We start from the raw sequence: 22,266 nt of genomic DNA, 5'->3' as shown, positions 1-22,266 counted from the left end.
CTAAATGTAGTCTGAAACATCGCAGGAAGCCTAATATAAAACCAGAGGCAGTATGGTGCACAAGACTTAGAGTATTATTTAAATAGATATATCACTTGGAGCATAGAAGCTTAAACACTTTATTACTCATAGGAAGTGCTTAATAAAATTTTGTCGAATGAAGATGAACATATGAACCTTTTCGTAGCAACTAAAAGATTTCTACCAAATAAGAAACAAGTGCTTGTCTGAAGTAAATTTTACCAGGCATTAGGCTTCATTAATATTTATTTTAAAGATCACTTTTTATTGTAACAAATATAAAGTCATCAGTGTCTTACAAATTGTCAAAAAATGCTTTAAGTACAAAAGAAATACATTAGTAAAATGAAAGTTACGTTGTATTATTTGGTATGTACTTAATACTGTCAACATGCATACTGTATGCCAGAAAGCTCATGCATTATTGGAAGAGAAAGGAAGTTGGACATGACTGCTGTGTTGCCTGCTTATAAATTCATTGCTTCAGTCAATTTTCTTTCTTCAGGGATACCATTTACCTGCAACACGGAGGAGTGAATATGAGTGAGTATGACTTTGGCAAGGTTTGAACACCATTAGATTTTGTGTACAAGAAATTATGGCAAGGAGGAATTTTCTTTTAAATGTAATTTAAAATACTGCATGTATTATTTCTCTGCATTTGCTTAAAAAATAAAAGAAAGAAAGAAAGAAAAAAACCAAATTAGTCCTCCCTTCTTGAATTTGTTTTCTATTTCTCAAAAAGTATGGCCTGAAAAATCCCTCCCACAATAAACAAACAGAATGAGGTTAACTGCGGGATATATGACTGTACCTTTTAATCCTGTCTTAAAAAAAAAAAAAAAGAAATACCAGGTAGATTGCAAGGGCAGAGAAAATGAGAAAACCGGAAGGGGCATCAAACTTAATGGTTTGGGTCTAATCCAAAAGGTAGTGTTATTGTCCACTTCTAACTGCCCTATTATCCCAGCTAGCACTCACGCCCAGGAATACAACATGAGCAGCCAGTTCACTTCTTAAATTTTTGATAAGAATTTAAAAGAAAACAGCCAACCACATCAGACAAGCTTCAAATTCTACCCTCCCCTGATAAAAGTTTACATAGGTAACTACAATAAAATGACTTGCTATCCAAGAGACAAACTCAGTGCCTCAATTACCTTCATTTGGCAAACTGTGACACCAGCAGTGCTGGTGCTTAGAAAAAGCCTGTTTCCTTTTCTTAATAATCATGCACAGATGTAGTTGAGTCTTTATAGTACTGGATAACCAGGGTGAGAGAAGAAAAAAGCTCAAGTGTACTCACTCATGAAAATACCCAGAGCACAAACTGAATCCATGCATGTGCAGACAAAACAGAATAATTTAGAAACTAGGAAACATCATTTTGCATGTAAATGAATTAAAGGGAATAAAAAATAAAACTGCCCCTTAGCTCCCTCTCTAAGAGGCAGACTTGCACTTAGTGTTAAAAACAGAGGCAGAAGAATGATAATCACTCATAACTATATCAAATGCTAGCGAAGTCCCTCTTTCTTTGGCTCTTAAGACATTTTGGAGATTTACTGATGACACAACGATAACAACAAAGCAACTAAGAAGAGACAGTGCACTTTTGTTGACAACACAATCCAAACTGCAAAAAAACACAAGTAAACAAGAAGCTAACAAGCTACAGTATTAACTACAGTACAAAGCTATATTGCCTCAAGCAAAATCTCTGCTCCCCAAAACCTGTTTTAGAAAAACAATTCAGAAAAATAAATTGAACAGCCTAGAATCCCCCTAGGGAAAGTATGTGGCTCTTACCACATCTGCTCAGGCATAAATTCTCCTTTTATGGAAGTTTCTCCATTACTAAAATGAAGCAAACTAATAAGTCTACTTGCTAAAAACCTATTTGACTATCAAACAGGTAGCATCATTTAAAATTATCATTCCTAATATCATCTACTCAAGTTTTCTACTTCTTTTCATGTGGAAATAAGTAAAATTTGGATTTTAAAAATGCTCAAAATGATATTTACAATTTTTCTAGAAACTCCCTTCTCTTAACTCTATACCTGAAACAATAAAAAATTAGAAGACAAACATCTTAGAGGAGGTATAAAGTCCATGAAATTAATGAGAAAGAGGTTTGTCCATTTCTATGGCAGAAATATTCCTTTAATTGTTTTAACCTCTTTAAAAACCAGCCATAAAATTAGTGATAGTAAGGATTCTTTTTCTTTTTCTTCAAGTGACAAGCCTTAATATATCAATAAATTGAATAGTCTTGTTGAATCATGTCAGCATTTAATTAAAACAAGTCATCAAAATTGTGGGGAAAATGTGATAAACATTATCTCATTATTAAAATCTGATGAAAAGCTTCATTTATACTTGCCTCAAATCTTTGAAAAGTTGTCAAACGAAAATCTCCTTAAATTCCCGAAAGCAATAATAGAGAAGATAATTTCCAAATGAAAACATCCAATACATTTCTATATGTGCCTGAAGTTTTTAACAGGATACTTATTTAAGAGATTCCCTACCACAATGCCCCTATTCATACTTAGAATTCCGTACCCAACTTACGTTTTAAAACTTCTCTTGCTTTTTCCAAAAGAGCTACAAAGGCATTACCGGTTGCCTGGCAATTAGAACTAGGAATCAACCACTAATTAGAAGACAATCATGAATAAGTTATCTATTCATTATGGAGATGAATGAAATAATTGGCGGTGGAAAATTTTTAGGGACACTTGAAAGAAATACACTTAAAGAAAGCAAGTCTTAGGAAAATAGAACAGTCCAGGGAAATTTTTCCGCCATCTTGTTGTCACTGGTCATGTTATAACAGCTTTTTAAAGCCGATTTAAAACCAGACTAACCATTTCTCATTTATCCTCCTGAGGCCTCAGTGATTAGTCACAATAGTTTCCTTTTGTAAGAGTCAGTTTCAAGCTGCTCACTTACTGAGACAAATCCTGGATGCATCCAAGCTAAAAATCTTTCATTTTAAGGGAAAGAATAGGGAGTTCCACCCAAGGAAGGGGATTTTATTCAGTCTTCCTTAATTAGACAGGACCTCCATGGATGTTTTTGCACTAAGATCATTTACCCCATGTTTAACATTCTGATGCCAATAATCTATGCAATAATCTAAGCTACTATTCTGAGATTCTAAGTCTGATTAAGGAATGATACAACTGTTTTGTCTTCTTTAGTAAAGCTAAAGCTTTGTAACATATACAATGCTATAATTACCTTTTAACCTATTAGCTTCATCCATAAACATCCATTTACTATTTTTAGTACTCACCTGTACTCTGCTGTTGGGGAATCTGAGTCTGGTGTGGCAAGTTCCTAGAAATGATTAAAATTATTGAGTAAAGCTGTGTTTATATGCACATAAATAAAGAACAGACATACTGGCATTAAAAAATACACACAACCCCTTTTCCCCCTTTACAAGTTTATGAATAAGAAAACTAATATCTGAGGAGGATAAATAATAACCATGTTTGATAAGAGTCATGGGGTTCTTTGAGACTCATTGATAAACAACAATAACAACAAAGCAGCTATGGGGAGATGGTTCACTTTTGTCAATAACACAATCCAAACTGCAAACAAACAAAGAAAAAAAATCCCAACACACACACACACACACACACACACACACACACACACACACACACACACACACAAGAAAGCAAGAAGCTAACAAGCCACAGTACTAAGAGAAAGAGAGATCAAAGTTAATCTTGCCTCAAGCAAAATTTCTACTTCCCAAAACCTGTTTTAGAAAAATAATTCAGGAAAATAAATTGAACAGCCTAAAATCCCTCCAGGGAAAGTCTTCGGCTCTTATGCCTGCTCAGGCATAAATTTTCCTTGTAGGGAAGTTCCCCCATTACTAAAACACAGCACACTTGCTATGCTCTAAACTCCCTAACTACAGCCCTGAGAGGCAGGTATTAATATTTTTCCCAATTGACAGATGATAAAATTGCCTTAAAGATTAAGTCCACACAGCTAGAATAAAGTGAATAAAGACATGATCATGGTGACAACTCTTTTAGATCTAGGTCTAGAACATCTGTATGCATGCATACATTGTCACTGCTCATGTTGTAACAGCTTTTTGGGGGTGTGGGGGTGGGGCTTTATCATTAGAGAGTTGTACAAAGAAGTTTTAATTCCAATAGGTTATGAGTACAATGCATCTTGATCATCATAACAGCTTTTAGAAATATATCACTATCTTTATTCACTACTCCAAAACTGAACTTTTTTATGCCCATGGTAGGGAATGGCCACTCATCCAACCATACTTAAGCAGAATGCAGAAGTCATCCTTGATTCTTCTCTTTCAGTCTTCACAGTCTCAAGACATTTCTCCTCAATCTCAATAAAATCTGCCTCCTCTATCTCCATTGTTAACTTGGTTAAGCTATCATCATTTCTCACTGGATCCTTATAACTCATCTGATTTATTTCCTCATTCACATTCTTGTTTCTTTATAATCCACTCTGTATATTGCTGTCAGAATGATCTCCTGAGACATAAATCTGATTATGTCATGCAAATAACATGTTTCAATATTTCTTGACATCTATCTGCAAATTAAGTTTCAGGTTTCTTAGTGTGGCTTAGGCAGCCATCAATCTCTCTGGTCCCTAAGTGGAGTACCCTACCTGCTTGGAACAAAATAACCAACCTCCACAGCAACTACCATATTCTGTGTTCAATGAGTTTTGTGCTTGTCCTTTCAAACTTAGCTCAAAGTTCGTCACAACCAACTTTTAATAGATTGAGTACAACATTCCCTCAGGGAATGCTGTTAAAATTTTAAGTATGATTTTTAATTAAGAAAATAATATCTCATCCAACACCTCCTTCTACATTTTACCACTCTCTGAACATCCTTTCTCTCCCAATTAGGTAGCTCTTAGCATGCAGGATGAATGTCATTGTTTTTCTCTGTATGTAACATTTAGTGCTCCATCCCCAATGCCTTTTGACGGGTAAGAAGCATCCTATTTTTCTTAGTATCTCAAACAGAGAAACATTCAATGTTTTCTTCAAAGACTCCTATCACTAATACACATGTATTCATTAACTTGAAGCATGCATTTGGTATTAGTATTAGTTTGTGACTATTTATACTTTATTCTATGTGCAAGAAACTCTAGGAGTAAGACCCTAGCTACAAAGTAAAACTTGATCCAAGTCAGAGATTTTCAGTCTTTTGTTTGTCCTTGGCAGTGGAATTCCTTTTCATTGAAAGCCTCAACGGAACTCTAATGTACAAAAGAGATAAAAGTGAGGTTTCCTGATTGAGACAAAGGAGCAAGGAATTCTTGCTTTGTTTCCTTTGCCCCACTTGCTGGACTAAGAAATTTCCAAGACAGAGTTTGAAAATCATTGATCTGAATCATTTCATCTAGGCAAGTATTATGTTTCAAATACAAAGCTCTAATGTGAAAAACAGTGCTTGTTAGGTAATAGTGTTCAAAATCTTTATCTCCAGTTATGAATTTGAATGATTAAAAAATGTTTAAAATATACTGTTAAGAAAATGTACTGGGGGGGGGAGATGGCAGGGCAGGAATGGAAGGGGAAACAAAGGAGGAGGCAACAATACTTGATAAAAAATGTACTCATTACCTTGCTCATGTAATTGTAACCCCTCTGTATAGTATTTTCACAATAAAAAAACTTATTAATTAAAAAAGATAAGAAACCAATTCTAATTCAATTTAAATAAATTATTTAATCATTTGTCCCAATGATTATATTTCTTTGCTATTATGTATTAGGAAGATTTACCTTCATGTGGTATAAGGTTATATTTTCTTTTTTGTTTTTTAAATAAGTTTTTTTTATTGTGAAAATACCATACAGAGGGGTTACAATTACATGAGCAAGGTAATGAGTACATTTCTTATCAAGCATTGTTGCCTCCTCCTTTGTTTTTCCCCTACCATCCCCGCCCTCCCATCTCCACCACTACACCCCACCCCCTGACAATGTAAAGTTTGTTTTTCCACATAGTGTCTTGTACATCTCATTGCTGCAGTGGGTCCACCTGTGTTCTATTTAAACAATTTGTTTTTTCCCTTCCCCTCCTTAAAATATACCAACGTCAAATACCGTGAAAAAAGGGGTTATAACATGGGGGAGGAACATCCAAAGCAACAACAACAAAAAAATCACCTTATAAATATGTTAGAAACAATAGCAAGAAAGAAAAAAACCACTGTATCCTTATCTTGGGGTTCATTTCACTTAACATCATCTTATCTGACCTTTTCTGCTTGTCTCAGACATACACTAGTTATTGCAAAAAAGGGAAACCATGGGACCTATGTTTCTTTGGGCCTGGCTCTGACCATGTGTTTATATTGGCTTGTCACAAAAGTAAAAAGATTAATTTTAAAGCCACAAATAGGAGAAATTAAGTTCTAGAATTAAATAAAGATAGAAAAGCAAAGGCCTTTGCTACAGAAATCAAACTGCATGGGCATTTGGAGTGGAGTATGGGGTGTGTTTCATTTTTACTACTCAAACATAACTGGCTGGTCTATTCCACATTCCAAATGAATACAGCAGTGTTTCTACACATCCATACATACCACATACAAATACTTCCTCATTTTCTACCATCTTTAGCTCTAACATGTCTTTTAACAGATTAAATCAACATATTTCCCCAAGACAAGATAAACAGGGCAAAGAAAGCATAGAATGTAGGTTATTCTGATATTGCCAATGATTGGTATGCAAAGACACTGGATTCTCAAAAACATTAGATCAAGGATATTCCCCCAAATCCAAAACCAATATCTGGATGATGTGATTGGAACCTCCTTTTTTGATCCTCCCCACATGTTATGTGGAAAACTACTGGTTGAAGACAATTCAAAGCCTGTCATTTCTCTTAAGCCTTCATTTTTTTCTTCCATTATCAACCTTTTAAAATCACAATGGGATTAGCTAGGTGATGAGAAATGGTTGGTTGTGAAAGTGTCATGCACACACTAGCAAGAAATTAGGAAAAGACACAAGGAACTGATTGTGTATTATAATGTTTAGGGACTTTAAAAGTATCTGCAGTGTATGTTGCAGTTATCTAACTTTAAACTAAGCATGTGCTCTTCTTGAAATTTCCAGTGAAAATTTAGATGAGTTACAGGAAAAGTGCTTATTTATGGAAATTAAAGTCGTGCTTAACCAGAAAAAAAATGTTGAGATTCGACTTCCCCCAATCTCCAAAGTGTATGTATACACAAAGCTCTGGTTTTTTTTGTGGCTGTTACAGTTTTTTGACTATATATAAGCATCAGAAAGTTAATGATGGGCATATTTGAAGTAATATATTCCACTGAAGAGCTGAAGAGAGGTACTTCCTCAGGGTACTGCTTCAAACATACTGAAAAAAAAAATGCCCACAATGAACTGTGTTAGAGTTAAGATGCAGAGAATTCAGAAAGAGAGTGGGAACAACTAAAGTCCACTAAAGGCAATTAGAATGGGACGGACTTCAAACAGCGGTCCCATAATCCTCCAAAGAAAGAACATTTATAAAGGCATAAAACCACTTAAAGTAATTAAGTTATTAATGGACTAACTGAAAGGTCATAATGTATAAACTGTGGCATTATAGAGAAAATTAAGAAAAACTATCATTCTCTGAATTATTAGCATTAATTATTTTCCAATTTTGTTTCCATTAATTATATGCATTTAAGTAGAAAATTGTATAAATTAGCCATTCCAAAAAGTTCATTCTTTAAGAGAGCCAAGGTAATAACTTGCAAATTAGTAAATAAGTGATTTTGGGGGGGGAAACATATTATTTGTTATTTGTGCAACTCCTTCAAGATAATTTAACATTCTTGGATGCCTGTACAGAAATTCTATAAGTAAGGTGGATGATTAATCAACTGATTATGCTGCTACTTGCTTGAAGATTCAAAAGCAAAGTGATCTGCATAAAGCCAAGAATCCATGCCAAAGGTGAAAGAAAATGACATTAGTTATGTGGAATATAAAATAGTTCTCTTGAAACCCTATGAGTAGAACAACAAGAAATTGTAACACATTTTGAGAACTGTTCAGGAAAAAGTGGCAGGCAAAAGTGATATTGCCCAAAGTTTGATTTTTCTACAAATGGTTTTCTGCCAAAATGACTTTGACCTGTAACTACTTGTGCTAGGAATCAGGCCATGATCTGGAGAAATGAAAAAGAAAGGGAAGGAAGGTCAGAAAGAAATTGGAAATGTCATTATAATTTTAAATATTCCTAAATCCTAATATTTTTAATTTTTTTAAATTTTTTGTCAGTCACGGGGCCTGAACTCTGGGGCTGGGCACTGTCCCTCAGCTCTTCAGCTCAAGGCTAGCGCTCTACCACTTGAGCCACAGTGCCACTTCTGGCTTTTTCTGCTTATGTAGTGCTACGAAATCAAACCCAGGGCTTCATGCATGCAAGGCAGGCACTCTACCATTGAGCCACCTTCCCAGCCCCACAAACCCTAATTTTAACCAAAGTCAATTTAACATTTTACATGATGTATTAAGATGGAAGGAAGCATTCACTTATTTCTTTATTTTTTTCTGTTTGCTATGTAAAGCCCAAAGTAAATCTATCATAGCTTTAAATTGAAGCAGAACAAAACTACAGAACCGAGAATCTATCAAGCAATATATCACATTTAGGGTTTACTTGCCAAATTAAAAGCCAGTGGCTCTGAAATATCCTTGGCGGCTGACACCTCTTTTCAATTGGAGACCATCACCTTGGTCTCTTCTGCTGTTAGTAACTTATTAAAACTTTATTTTTTCTGTATGGAATTTTACCATGAAGTTGGATTTCATTATCACCAAAGGAAAGAAATGTGGAAAAATACTTCAATAAAAGCCAAAAATGGTTAGTTACTGTCTTTAATTATTAGACTTGATTGAACTTTTATACTTGTTAATTTACCAAAGATTAAGTACAACCTACCTCCTGTTTTGACAGACACCCAATTATCCTGGATTAGGCATTATATATTTAGTATAATGAATAAAAAAAATTTGTAGAGCCAATTAAAATCTTCCTGGAAAATATGTAGGGTGCTTTCCCATATTATCCATTATGTAAGGGTCCTCCATGAAGATGTTTCCCACTTAGGAAAATCAATTAGTATTGATGTGGTTATAAGAAAAGAAGAATAAGGAGGCAGATCTTCTGCCTAAAAGACAACATCACTCCTCACCAATCTCAGAATACAATCCTTTTTAGAAAATGGAGTATTTGGGATCCTCTACTCAATGCCTGTTTCCCAAAGGATAAGATTGCAAACTGCGCTTTCTAAGTGGGTTTTAGCCTTTCAGGGTTTAACATTTTTCTGTCCCATTCAGACACTGCTTTCTAATCAGCACTAATCTCTGTTTTACACAACATTTTCCTCAGTCAGTTTTAAGGAGCTGTGTAAAGTTTACAGGTATGCATAGAAACTCACAAACAGCCCGAAATTTTTAGATAAAACCCACTGGGCCCACTCCTCTTTCATACTTTCCACACATATTCCTCTGGGGAATTTAGGAAAAACCGTTCTCTGTTTACAACTTTAGGTGGAAATGTGGAAGTATACACATTTCCCTCATCCCCAATCCCTTCCCACTGATTTCCCAATCCTAACACTTAAGTCCTGCAAATCACTAAATCAGGGATTCAGAACCTTTTAGCTGCTCAGCCTATAACATACATTTCCATTAGCTTCCAAATCCCTAAATCTAGGGCTGGAATTCGCATTCTAAAAGCTCACAGTGATTAGGAAAAATAACATAGTTTGGGAAAACTGCATTATACTCTCTCAAATTCAGGACCTAAAATTCTGTAACTTGGAATTTATTTTTTCCCATTGCAATAGTTACAAATGCTTATCTTTGGGGAATATCAACAATATCTGTGATAGATTTGGTTAAGCCTTTGTTCACAAGTCTAATGCCCAACGACAACAATGTGTTATACCCAGGCAATTCAAATGTAATAGTTACTTTAAAATGTGGTTACCAGAAATGAATTGTAATAAGGGCACTGTCTGTATTTTTTAAAATCTTTTTAAAATCTAATATCAGTGATAACATTTATTTACTGAGTACAGATGCAGAAAGCCTGACTAGGTGAAGGAATGGGGTACACTCTACAGAACACTTGCCTAGTGCTTCTCAAGGACAAGAGACACAAGGATGTTCTGAGAAATGGCTCAGAATGGGGGACAATACGAAGACATGAGGATTATCCTGTCCTACGCATAATATTAGAACTCAACAAGAACGTGAATGTTAAAACTGGTAAAATTTGGAAAAATCTAAAATACCAATTCTTGGTCCCTAATTGTTACCATGTACATACTATAGTACTGTAAGGTGTTAATGGAAGAAACTGTAAATCATAATCAAAAAGTATCTGCAGTATCTGTCCCTCTAAAATCATTCCAAAATTATGCGTTTGTGTTTAAGAACATTAGCAAAGACCAAATTAAAGTGCTCTTACATTTCTAGACTTCATGTTTATACCATCTCTGCCATTTTGAAGTCAAAAGGAACCTTGTACAAAATGAAACCCCGCCTTTCTGAGCATATGCTTTGGCTCCCAGTTCTACCCCAGATTCCCTTTCTGCTAAGTCTTCATTCACTTTGCTTATAAACAGGATTATAGATCCATCTGAGGCCAAAGACCACACTATCTATCCCAGAGAAGATATCAGTATAGATTTCAGAAAGAGTAAATAATCTAATCTCAGTGTTGATCTAATTTAGGTCAGTGCTTTAATTTATCACCTATAAATAACTTATTATATATTTTAAACTGGATAATTTATAGTGCCAGTAAGAGGTCCTGTGAAGAATTCTATGAAAAAAGAAGAAAAGGAAGAAGGAAAAGAAGGAAGAGGAGGAGGAAGAAGAAGAAAAGGAGGAGGAGGAGGAGAGGAAAATATTTCTAAGTAACTGATAATTGCCTTATTACCAAATTACACAGCCTTTCAAGTTCTTCCTTCCCCTGAGGTTTTAAAGCCCATTCAGCTTTAAAAGAAAGCTCTGAATGTTCTTAAATCTTGCTTAGAAGTCCATATACATGTTTGACCATATCTTCATGCCTGAATATTTCTGGTGTTAAGTTTGAATAATAAACATATGAAATGTTATAGGTGGCCAAATTGTTTCCAAATGGTATCAATACACTACATTGGTATAACTATCTGAAAATAAAATACATGCCTTTTCTGGAAGAGTTAATTAATAAGTACAAGGCAGCATTATCCAAGCATAGTTAGAAAGTATTGTAAAGCCTCATCAAACCTAATATCTTATTTTAAACTTCAGAATTCAGTTCTAGCCAAATAAGCAAAATATTTATATGTATCTATTTGGTGTTGAAATGAAACTTTAAAAAGAGCTGTCTTTTTCAGTTAAAGTGAAAAGTTGAATTTTTGTAAAGAACAGCTCTGATGAACCCAAGACAATACATTCCCTATTATCTGGCATGGTTGGAAAATGAGGTTAATCACATATTCTGGCTTATAGGGAGTTACCATAGAGACTGTGCACATATTATCCATTTCCAAGAATAAAAGAAAGATAATATACACTCAACACCGAAATGACACCGAATGTAATTTAATTTTTCTCTGATGAGTCAGACGCACTTGATGATCCTGCAGTGCCTCAGAATAATCATTGAGAACATCATCAATTATATTTGCACCCTATTTATATAGAAGTGCTAGTTAATGGAGCTTTGCCATTAGTAGAAATCTGAATAATATGAAGGTTTTCTGGACTTTAAAACGTATATATGTTGAAATTTGAATATAATAACCTATTGCATTTGCAAATAGAGAGATCTTATCAACATAATAGTGGTCTAGATGGTATTATTCACAAACCAGGCAGATGTACTACCTTGTAAACTATACAGGAGATTTTTTTTGCTTGTATATAGCATACATTAGTAGTAACATTCCAAAGTCCTAACCAAAAGGAAGCAAAATAATTTTAAGGATCTTATTCTCAACATATATGATTTAAAAAGTTACTCCAAGACCTGTCTTTTCTTTCTCCTTTATATTTCATCAGAATGAAGTTTTACTGATTTTCAAACACATTCAAGTTTCCCTATTCATTATATAATAAACAGTTATATAGCACTATGACTTTGAAGTAGAATTCTCAAACTATGTTCTTGGAAGATTTAGATATTTTGATTTTTCCCCATGATCTACAAAGTCTATCAACACACTGAATGGACCGATAACTCTTGTAGCTTGAAAAAAACCCTTGGGTTTCAAGTATATTTAACCATTTCATACCAATGGATATTTCACTGGAATACTAGGTAATGTAAAAACTCAAATAGTAAGTACAAATCTTTCGTTTGAAAATGAATGATAAGGTTATCTACAACTATTATCTCAGAAAAGCAGAAGAGATGCTAAATTATATTATTATGGTATTCTTGAAGTTGTACAACTTTTTTCTCATTACTATCTAATTTTAATACACAGAGTCTTGGTACAGCACATAACAAAAGGACCAATGACTTTTATTGAACACAGAAATCCATCCTTTCCATTTACTACAACTATATTATGAAACATTGAAATACTTATTTTTATGTCTCAAACCCCCAAATTTTATATGTATGCAATTTCCCCAACTACTGAAAGAACTTGAATGAAAATTACTCAGGCATACATACACGCACACATGAACATGCCCTCAGCCTGTATAACCCTGAGTAAATGATGTTAAAAAACTTTCAGAATCTATTTATAATTCTTTTGGATTTCCCAAGTGTTTGGGGCAAGCATATTTAGCCTACTGTGTATATTATTCATCTTCATTATTTTTTTTACATTGTTACACAATAAATAAAATACTCTCAATCAAAAATGTTTGTGTTCATCATGCTTTCCACATAAATTTTTAATGTGTGTTTACTCATATAACATTCTAAGGTGTGTGTGTGTGTGTGTGTGTGTGTGTGTGCGCGCGCACGCGCGTGCATACACACAGGCTTGTGTGAAAAGGAGAGTGTGAGAGATATTATGCATATCCATTCCATTTACTTTGAAAACAAAAGTACTTCAAAAGTAAACTTAGATTGCTAGTGGAATCAAAGTTTTTTACTTGTAATTAAATACATTTTTAACACAAGGTTAATATGAAAAATGGGGTCACATTCTTAAAATTAAACAATAGTTTTACCCACCAATTCATGTATCAAAATCTAGCTTCTAGGTATATAAAATCCTTCAACTTCCTTCCCCAAACCTTTACAAGGCTTCCTCCAGGCTTTCTGACCAATGCCCTCCCAACACTAGAAGGTTTGCATGAAGAAAATACATGTTCATGTTCACAACCCAAACTGTAATTGTTCATTTAGATATACAAGTAAATCATACAAAAAAGAAATCCCTAAAACTTTTTTATCATAAAAAAAACTTGTAGAATACATAGATAATAAAAAGTCTAACACAATAAACATTTCTATAATATAATCATCTTGTTATGTTGTAACATATGCTTCCTTTTTCTTGAGAAAACAGATATGATTGTATATTATCAATGCCAATTTCTTACATATAAGCTAAATGTTGCCTTATTTGGGTTAGTGAAGAAAACAAAAAATTCCCTGAAAATAATTCTATCTCATTTGTATCAGGCCAGTGGGGTTGGGAACTACATTATCAACGACCTTTTGCTCTTTTCTCCTCTGTTTATAAACCAACAAAAGCAACAATGAGAAGCACTGGTTTCTGTAAACATATTCATGCATATTAATGACTGGGGATATTCAAGTGGATACTCACTGCTGTGTTTGCATCAATGGCATATTGGTGCTGTCATAGCTGTCTGTGTGCAGAGGAGGGATGATTTCCCCGGTTACAGGGTGAAACACGGGAAGTGTTGACAGGGGCCAGGCTATCTCTCTATTCTTGGACATATCTCGAAGTTCTTTGGTAGATTTCTGAATAGCACTATGATGAACCAGTTGAATACTATATGAAAGAGAATTCAACAACATATATTTAAAATTGTATACTAACCTGATGGGTTGTCAATTTGAAAACATTTTCTAAAAGTTTTTTTTCTTTTAAAATAACCAGACATTGTTGCACTTTGAACATTCTACAAATTATCTCAGAAGGTGATCATGTCTCGTAGACTTTTAACATAGCAGAACTGAAAATTATAAACGGATTGCAAAGTACATAAAGCTCAAATTAAACTAAGTTATGAAGTATTGTGTTAATATTAAACCCTAAGTCACAAACTAGTGTTCTATTTATTTTCTATGATTAAGATCAAACTACCACAGCTTTTATATTATTGCTACTGGTGGGGCATTTATAAATACTCACAGAACTTTCATTTTATGGAAGGTTATTACTGTAGGTTCAGGAAAACTTGTATGAAAGGTCTTTTCATCTGTTCTCTGGTTTATAGAAATGCAGATTTGGAAGTCACATGATGTAATTGGCAAGTTAATATTCTGAGTGTGAAATATTTTAGGTTTTATTTTTTAATCTAGGTAATCTTAGTTTTCAACCCCTTTTTATGTGTAGTTCCTCTCCCTCCTAAATAACTCTATTTAGAAAGCAGCTTTCACGTTTATGAAATAAACTACTATGAAAGATGATGGATGAAAAGAAAGCATGACACAAGTGTGGAGCACCATGGCAACTGAAGAGTGGCAAAAACAATGACACAGAAATTAACAGGAAAGAAGACACTTACTCTGGTGTTTGCATGTTTCTCTTTTCCCTAGAAACAAAACAAAATTTATGAATTAAATAATAGCATTGATATTTGGAACATTAAGACTATATGCTCATGGGATCTTGCATGATGTGGAAATGCTGATGTCGTGACTTTTCTACGCAACCAGGCAGCATTTGCCACCAGGTTTATGATATTACTTGCATGAGGACACATACAGCAATGGAATATTGATGAGAAACACACAGAAAATGGGAAAAAATGGAGATTGAGAATCAAGCTTCTGAATGAAATCAATTCTATGACATAATGAAATCAGACTACATGTAAAAATGAAAGAGTTTGTTACTTGCTGCTTTGTTATTATTTTTAATCCCTGGCTTTATCACCCTGACTTCCAGGTAATCTTGGGAGGTTATCTTAACTGACATCATGTTCTGAAAGTACTAACTACTCACGAAATGAAGACTCATTGCTTAAATAATACCTCATTTTCATTAATTTGCTCCTAAGGATTTTTAAAAAATGTATTTTAAGGATTTAGATTGTGTTGCCCTGTTTCACAGTTGCATGACTGCAAGAAGAATTTTGGCCATCATTTTTGATCAAGCTGTCTAAGATAATTTAGGTATTTAGAGTGCAATTACAATGTCAATAGAGCCCAATCTCTGCTCCCCCACGATGCCTTGCATAATCACTGTATCTAGCCTCAGTTATTCTTGGGAGTGGTTTGCCAGTGTGAATTTACATCTAGCCTTAATAATTTTTGAATAAAGTAATTATAGCCCCTAATTTGATTTGCTACACTCAGAACTATTTTAATTCATTTTAAAGTACTGCAGTTTAAACACAATTTCAATCATTTATCAAGTGTTTAACAAACTAAGTGAAACTCTGCATTAAATGGAATCATCTATGTTATCTTGGCAGGCTCTCCAATTCGTTAGTAGTGTTTTAAAGTACTCACACTCCTTCCCGTCGGCAGCACATGATATACGCAAGTATTAGAAAAAGGACCAGTGCTACTGCTGAGGGCACAGCCAGGGTAATGAGGAAATCCGTGTAATAGTCTCTGCTTTTCAAAGAGTCAGAAGGGGGTTTGTACTCTCCACCATCAGGTAAAATCCCCTCTCCACGGATCACTTCCTGATACGTGGATACTTGCTTTGTTTTATCAACCTGACATAAAAGAAGACAATTACATATTGAATTATTAACTGCGAACATTATAAGATTTTAAGATCTAGACACAGCAGAACATTCTTTGACAAACTACTTGAAAAAGCCAATTACTTCCAACTACTTTATTTCTCTGAATATGTCGTTATTTATTAGAGCTAGGGAGAGGTAATGAATCAAAGTAATGAGGCTTTATCTTGGCCTGTTTACTCTGTACTTTCTATAATATATACCCCCCACATTCTTGTAAACAAACAGAATATATGTGTTCATGATTCTTGAATATAAACATCTACTTATATACACATGAGTATGTAGACATACATCTGTGCATGCATGTGTAGAGTTTTTGTTTACTTCATAAAAGTTCTTTTCATACTACTACATAAATTTCTTTTTTCCTCGTAACCAACTCTAGTACAGATGTGAAAGGACCACAAACTGGCTAGTAAACAGATTTGCAGGTATGGATTGTAAGGTTGATAGAAGAAGAAAGAGAAAAGAAACAAAGGAAAATTTCCAATCTTTCTGCCATCTAACTAACAACTAATTTTTAGGAAAAATAATGGATGGAAGATGGAACCTATCCAATGCTGGAGTTTTATGAAATTCTATCCCAGAATCAAAAAAATGTACACTTACACTATGTTAATTTATGTCCATGTTAATTGAATTGCATTCACCGAATCACATATAATTATACTAAGGTTTTTATTTAAGGACATTAAAAAAAGTAGCCATTAAAAAAAGTAGCCAAGTACAATTTTCAACTTATAGTTGTTATTACAAAAAATTGTTGGGGAGAGGGGGCTGGGAAGGTGGCTCAGTGGTAGAGTGCTTGCCTTGCATGCCTGAGGCCCTGGGTTCAATTCCTTAGCACCACATAAGAAAAAAGAAAAAAGTCAGAAGTGGCGCTGTGGCTCAAGTGGTAGGGCGCTAGCCTTGAGCTGAAGAGCTGAGGGACAGCGCCCAGGCCCAGAGTTCAGGCCCCACGACCGGACCAAAAAAAAAAAAAAATTGTTGGGAGAATTACTATTTGTGTCATTATTTAACATCCTCATCCTCTCCTGAAACACTACTTGAAGTATTTTGTTAGTAATATGGTGCTAGTAAAGCCTTTATTTGCAGTGAAGGAATTGTTATATTGTCTTCTTTTAAAGAATATGAACTTAAATAACTGATAGGGGAAAGGTCTCATTTTTAGCTTTTAAAATCCTGGATATTAGGAAGTTTGTTTATCAAATATGAACTTATGTATTTTTTAAGTTTAAGCCCAAATTTTTCCATTTTTAATATCTTATTGTTTATTGTATGATTCTTTTGCTGAAACCTCCTAAGGTCTTTGTGATGAAAAGTGGCATATAAACATATGTGTGTGGCATATGTGTGTGCATGTATGAAGTCTTTCTATTTATAAAATTTATAAAATCCTACTTATAAAATGTTACTGCAAAAATTAAAATCTGAAAGCACATTTAAGTTAATTTTAAGACTTTTAAAAATTAGAACACTGTTCCTAAACATAAACCCATGCTATGGTTCAAACACAATTAAAATGGTCATGGTAGGGTATACAGTCTCCTGACTCTAGTGAGACCAATCTATTTAAGTTATGATCACAGCTGTTCAGTCTTTCATACTCTAGTACAATTAGCACCATGACTGAACAACAGTGAGTTTTAAAATTTAACATTTACTTATAATATACATGAACCACAACAAGGAAATAATTTGACTTAAGAAGGCATAGAAATGACATTATTTTTCTAAGATGCAAAGGACATGAAGGGAGGGGTCCAAGGCAAAAAGCCACAGGGGGTACTAAATGTCATATTATGAGTAATATGTTCTCCACTACTGGATCCTGGAAAGCTGCCTGTAATTGGCTCTCTAAAATGTGAAGTGACAGTTATATTTAAGTATCAGTAACTCTGTTCAAATGTCAACTTTAAACTTAGATTTAGCTCACTCATCATCTATCACAAAGAACTGATATAAGCTAAATCTAATGGTTATTAAAGAACTAAAACAACTTCCCTGTCTTCCAAATAACTGGATCAAAATATTTATAAAGATACATAAGAGAAAGCACAATACGGTAGACATTTATATAAAGTATTGCAAATACTATATATATATATATATATATATATATATATATATATTAACCACTCTGCTTTTCCTAATGCTATCATCATGCAAACTAAATAGTGATTAGGAAAGACACATTGAATGTTTATGCATTTGTCTTTAAGGCTATGGGCAAGACATTGTAAGTTTTCTCACTAGGAATTGTCCCTTAAACATTTCTTATGATTATACGTTTCCAAAATGTTGAATTGTAGCATAAATATGGATTTGCTTTCAGATTTATTATTCTCTGTTCTTTCCTTCCAAAGTGGGGGAGTGGCGGCACATTTAAGACATTTTTTCACATACCACACCGACTCCATAATCTGTGCTGATTTAACAGCCACCTGCATGCCCAAGGAGTTCATTTGGACCACCTGCCAAGCTAATCCAGTCTCAGCAACTAATCAAGGGTAGAATAAGTACAAAAGTGGAGATACTATTTCCTAAGTGGATACACTGTCAATGAATTGGCCAAATCCTAAAGTCAAGGAAGTCCATTGTAGTTAACAAAGTAAACCCAGGATTTGTTTGTAAAAGCAACTCAGGTTTTAGTCAAATGTTATGTATGTCCAGCCACATCAGCCCCTAACAACATTTGCAAAAACAAAATAAAATACTCACCAATGAAATTTTGCACCAGTCAATGTAAAATTGTGTACGAAATTTTTTATCACATGTTATGACAGGCTCCATTTCTTGACTGCATCTCAACTGATTCTGTGGATTTTCAACTTCTCGTAAACAAGAAGAAAATGGGACATCGGCACCAACCATGACATAAACACTGTAAAAATGTGAAACTCTCAAGTTATCCTTTAAGAAAATTGAAAACACTGAAAAACAATCTACCCTGAAAGCAGGATTTATCCTTTTGAATTGAGGGATTAACTAGAATCTTCCCTAAGGTAGAGGCCTATGCTTTAAAAGCAATGATTCATGGAGGCTTTTCTTTCATTCATTCCTTTATTCAGCCAATATTTACTGAGTTGCCTTGGTGTACCAGAGGCTGTCTCCATTCTATGTTAATTTATAGAAATTTCATTTCATCTTCTTTTATTTCATTCAAAATTGATGTCCCATAGTCTGTTTATTACATTTGGTAAACTATCCACATTAAATTTTACCTTGAATTTTAAAGGTAAAACTGCTAGAGAAACAATATTAGCTCTGAAGAAGTAAGTAATTATAAGTAAAGAAAAAAAATCTTCATTTGATTTCCTTATACTAAGATTGTAATATTATACCTGGAAATACAGAGATCTAGACAGAGATTGCTATTTCACCCAACAGTGTGTCTATGAGTTTTCCTAGTATACAAGTCCACGGCACTTAGCCTCTCAGCAGAAGGCCTCTCAATAATATTACCTCAGAAGTTAAAGGAGAAAAACTATGATATGGAAACTACAAACATGGCAGATATATAGGTACCTGTATATGTGTATTATGCATTTTCTTGGCAAGTATCCTAGCAAATATGAGGAAAGAACCTTATTTAATTAGCTAACAAGATTACACCATACAAAAGAGACTCGTGACAGTAGCATGTAAGCAGTCTTGAAGCAGCCTGAGAAGACAGAATCTCACTGGGTTTTCAAAAAAATAGAAAAAAAACATTACTATAATTAAATACTACTTATCTTAATGATAATACTATAGTTACTTATAAAAGGAAATGAAACCATCTATGTTCCAGCTGCCTTCTTTGTAGAAATTAACAAACTGACCCTAAAATTCATAGGATAATTAAAAAACCCAAATTAGACAAGGAAAATTACAACTAAGAGAACACATTTTGAAGACTCATAACTCATGATTTCAAAACTCACTGAAAACTTTGATGCTCACATAGAAACAGATCACTGGAATAAAACAGAGAATCCAGAAATAAGTTATAAATCATATAAAATACCTAATTAAAAACAAACAAGGTAAAAAAACACAAAACTAGGTGACAACAAAGATAGGGCTAAGAAATTTTCTTAATAGTGACCCAGAAACACAACAAATCAAAGAAAGGTTGGACAAATGGGACTGCATGAAACTGTAGAGCTTCTGCATGGCAAAGGACATAGCTAGCAAGATCAATAGAAAGCCCACAGATTGAGACAAGATTTTCACTAGCCATACAATGGACAAGGGTCTCATATCTAAAATATACCTGGAACTCAAAAAACTAAATCCCCCAACAACAAATCCTCAAAGAAACAACTGCCCAATAAATAAGTGGGCTAAAGACTTAACGAGAAACTTCTCTGAAGAGGAAATAAGAATGGCCAATAGACACATGAAGAAATGCTCAACCTCTCTAGCCATAAAAGAAATGCAAATCAAAACAACATTCAGATTCTACCTCACCCCAGTTAGAATGGCTATAATCAAGAAATCTACATTGTAAAGCTCGTTTTTGACATGACAACTTGTACTTCTCATTGTTGCAACAGGTCCACCTGTATTCTTAAACGACTTGTTTTTCCCCATCTCCTCCACAAGTTATACTGACATCAAATATAGTAAAACCAGGGGTTATACTGGTGCGGGGGAGGGGGAGAGGGGGGAGGATTGGGTGGTGGGAGGTAGGGGGAGGTAGGGAAACAAAGGAGGAGGCTGCAATGCTTGATAAGAAATGTATGCATTATCCTGCCCATGTAATTGTAACCCCTCTGTACAGTATGTTCACAAAAAAAAAATAAAATAAAATTTTAAAAAAAGAAAAAAAAAGAAATCTAATAAAAACAGATGCTGGAAGGGATGTGACCAGAAGGGAACCCTACTGCATTATTGGTGGGAGTGTAAACTTGTTCAACCACTTTGGACAGCAGTATGGAGGTTCCTCAAAAGACTTCAAATAGAGCTCCCATATGAACCAGCAATCCCACTTTTGGGCATTTACCCAAATGATCACAAACAAGGCCACACTAAGGCTACCAGCACAACTATGTTTATTGCAGCATTATACCTAAGATATGGAACCAACCCAGATGCCCCTCAGTAGATGAGTGGATAAAGAAAATGTGATATATATATATATATATACATATGTATATATACATACACACACACACACATACACACAATGGAATTCTATGCTTCCATCAGAAAGAATGACATCACCCTATTTGTTAGGAAATGGAAAGACTTGGAAAAAATTATATTTAAATGTAGTAAGCCAGGCCCAAAGAAAAATAGGTCCCATGGTTTCCCTTATTTGCAGTAACTGGTACATGTGTAGGACAAGCAGAAAAGGCAAAAAACTATGTACATATACCATATAAGATGAGGTTAAGCAAAATGAACCCCAAGATAGGGACACAAGTGGTTTTTTTCTTCCTTGCTATTGTTTCTAATGTATTTATAATGTACCATGTGATTATTTTGTGTTTCTTTGTATGCTCTTCCCCCACAGTATAACCCCTGTTTTCACTGTACTTGATGTAGGGGCCCTGCATCTTGTATATACACTTCTCTAATTCAGAGAGGGAAATGGAAAAAACAAAATGCTTAAATAAGGATACAGGTTGACCCATTGTAACAATGAGATGTACAAAACACTATGTTGAAAATGAACTTTACAGCTTCAGTGGGGGTGAGGGGTATAGGTGTGGAGGTGGGAGGGAAGGGATGGTAGGGAGAAAACAAAGGAGGAGGCAACAATGCTCAATAGGAAATGCACTCATTACTTTTCTCATGTAACTGTAATATCTCTGTACAGCATTTTTATAATAAAAAATGTACAAAAAATAGGGCTAAGGAGCTGGGTGCCAGTGGCTCACGTCTATAATCCTAGCTACTCAGGAGGCTGAGATCTGAGGATCGCAGTTCAAAGCCAGCCCAAGCAAGAAAGTCCATGAGACTCTTTATCACTAATTAACCACCAGAAAACCAGAAGTGGTGCTGTGCCTCAAGCAGTAGAGAGCTAGACTTAAGCTCAAAAGCTGAGGGACAGAGCCCAGGCACAAGTTCAAGACCCACAACTGACAAAATTAATTAACTGAATGATTAATTAATTAATAATAAATAAAAATAGGGCTAAGGGTAAGGCCCACAAATAAAAATTAGCAACAAAATTATTGGTAAGTAATAATTCAACCATATCAATAATCACTTTAAACAATAATGGTCTAATGCACTAATAAAAAATACCAACTATAAGACTTAAGAAAACAAGAGCT

The 22,266-nt window shown here is 34.4% G+C and overlaps 1 protein-coding gene across 4 annotated transcripts in view; it reads right to left on the bottom strand.

The window, feature by feature from the left end:
• Nucleotides 1-249: 249 nt before the first annotated feature.
• The window catches only part of Sgce (sarcoglycan, epsilon), a 74,488-nt gene continuing 52,471 nt past the window's right edge, over nt 250-22,266 (bottom strand). For 2 of the 4 annotated variants that reach the window (XM_013035870.1, XM_013035872.1), the window contains 6 exons: nt 18,719-18,881; nt 15,753-15,964; nt 14,804-14,830; nt 13,876-14,064; nt 3,326-3,369; nt 250-539 (listed from right to left, as the gene is read on the bottom strand). In XM_013035870.1, the coding sequence (XP_012891324.1) occupies nt 523-539; nt 3,326-3,369; nt 13,876-14,064; nt 14,804-14,830; nt 15,753-15,964; nt 18,719-18,881 (652 nt within the window). In that variant the 3' untranslated portion in view covers nt 250-522. The remainder of the gene's footprint in view (nt 540-3,325; nt 3,370-13,875; nt 14,065-14,803; nt 14,831-15,752; nt 15,965-18,718; nt 18,882-22,266) is intronic. The other 2 variants (XM_013035871.1, XM_013035873.1) reach the window with 1 other exon arrangement.

Source organism: Dipodomys ordii, unplaced genomic scaffold (genome assembly GCF_000151885.1).
Source record: "Dipodomys ordii isolate 6190 unplaced genomic scaffold, Dord_2.0 Scaffold227, whole genome shotgun sequence".
Taxonomy (NCBI): Eukaryota; Metazoa; Chordata; class Mammalia; order Rodentia; family Heteromyidae; genus Dipodomys; species Dipodomys ordii.
The sequence above is the reverse complement of the archived record's forward strand: the minus strand, read 5'-3'. Positions and strand labels throughout refer to the sequence as shown.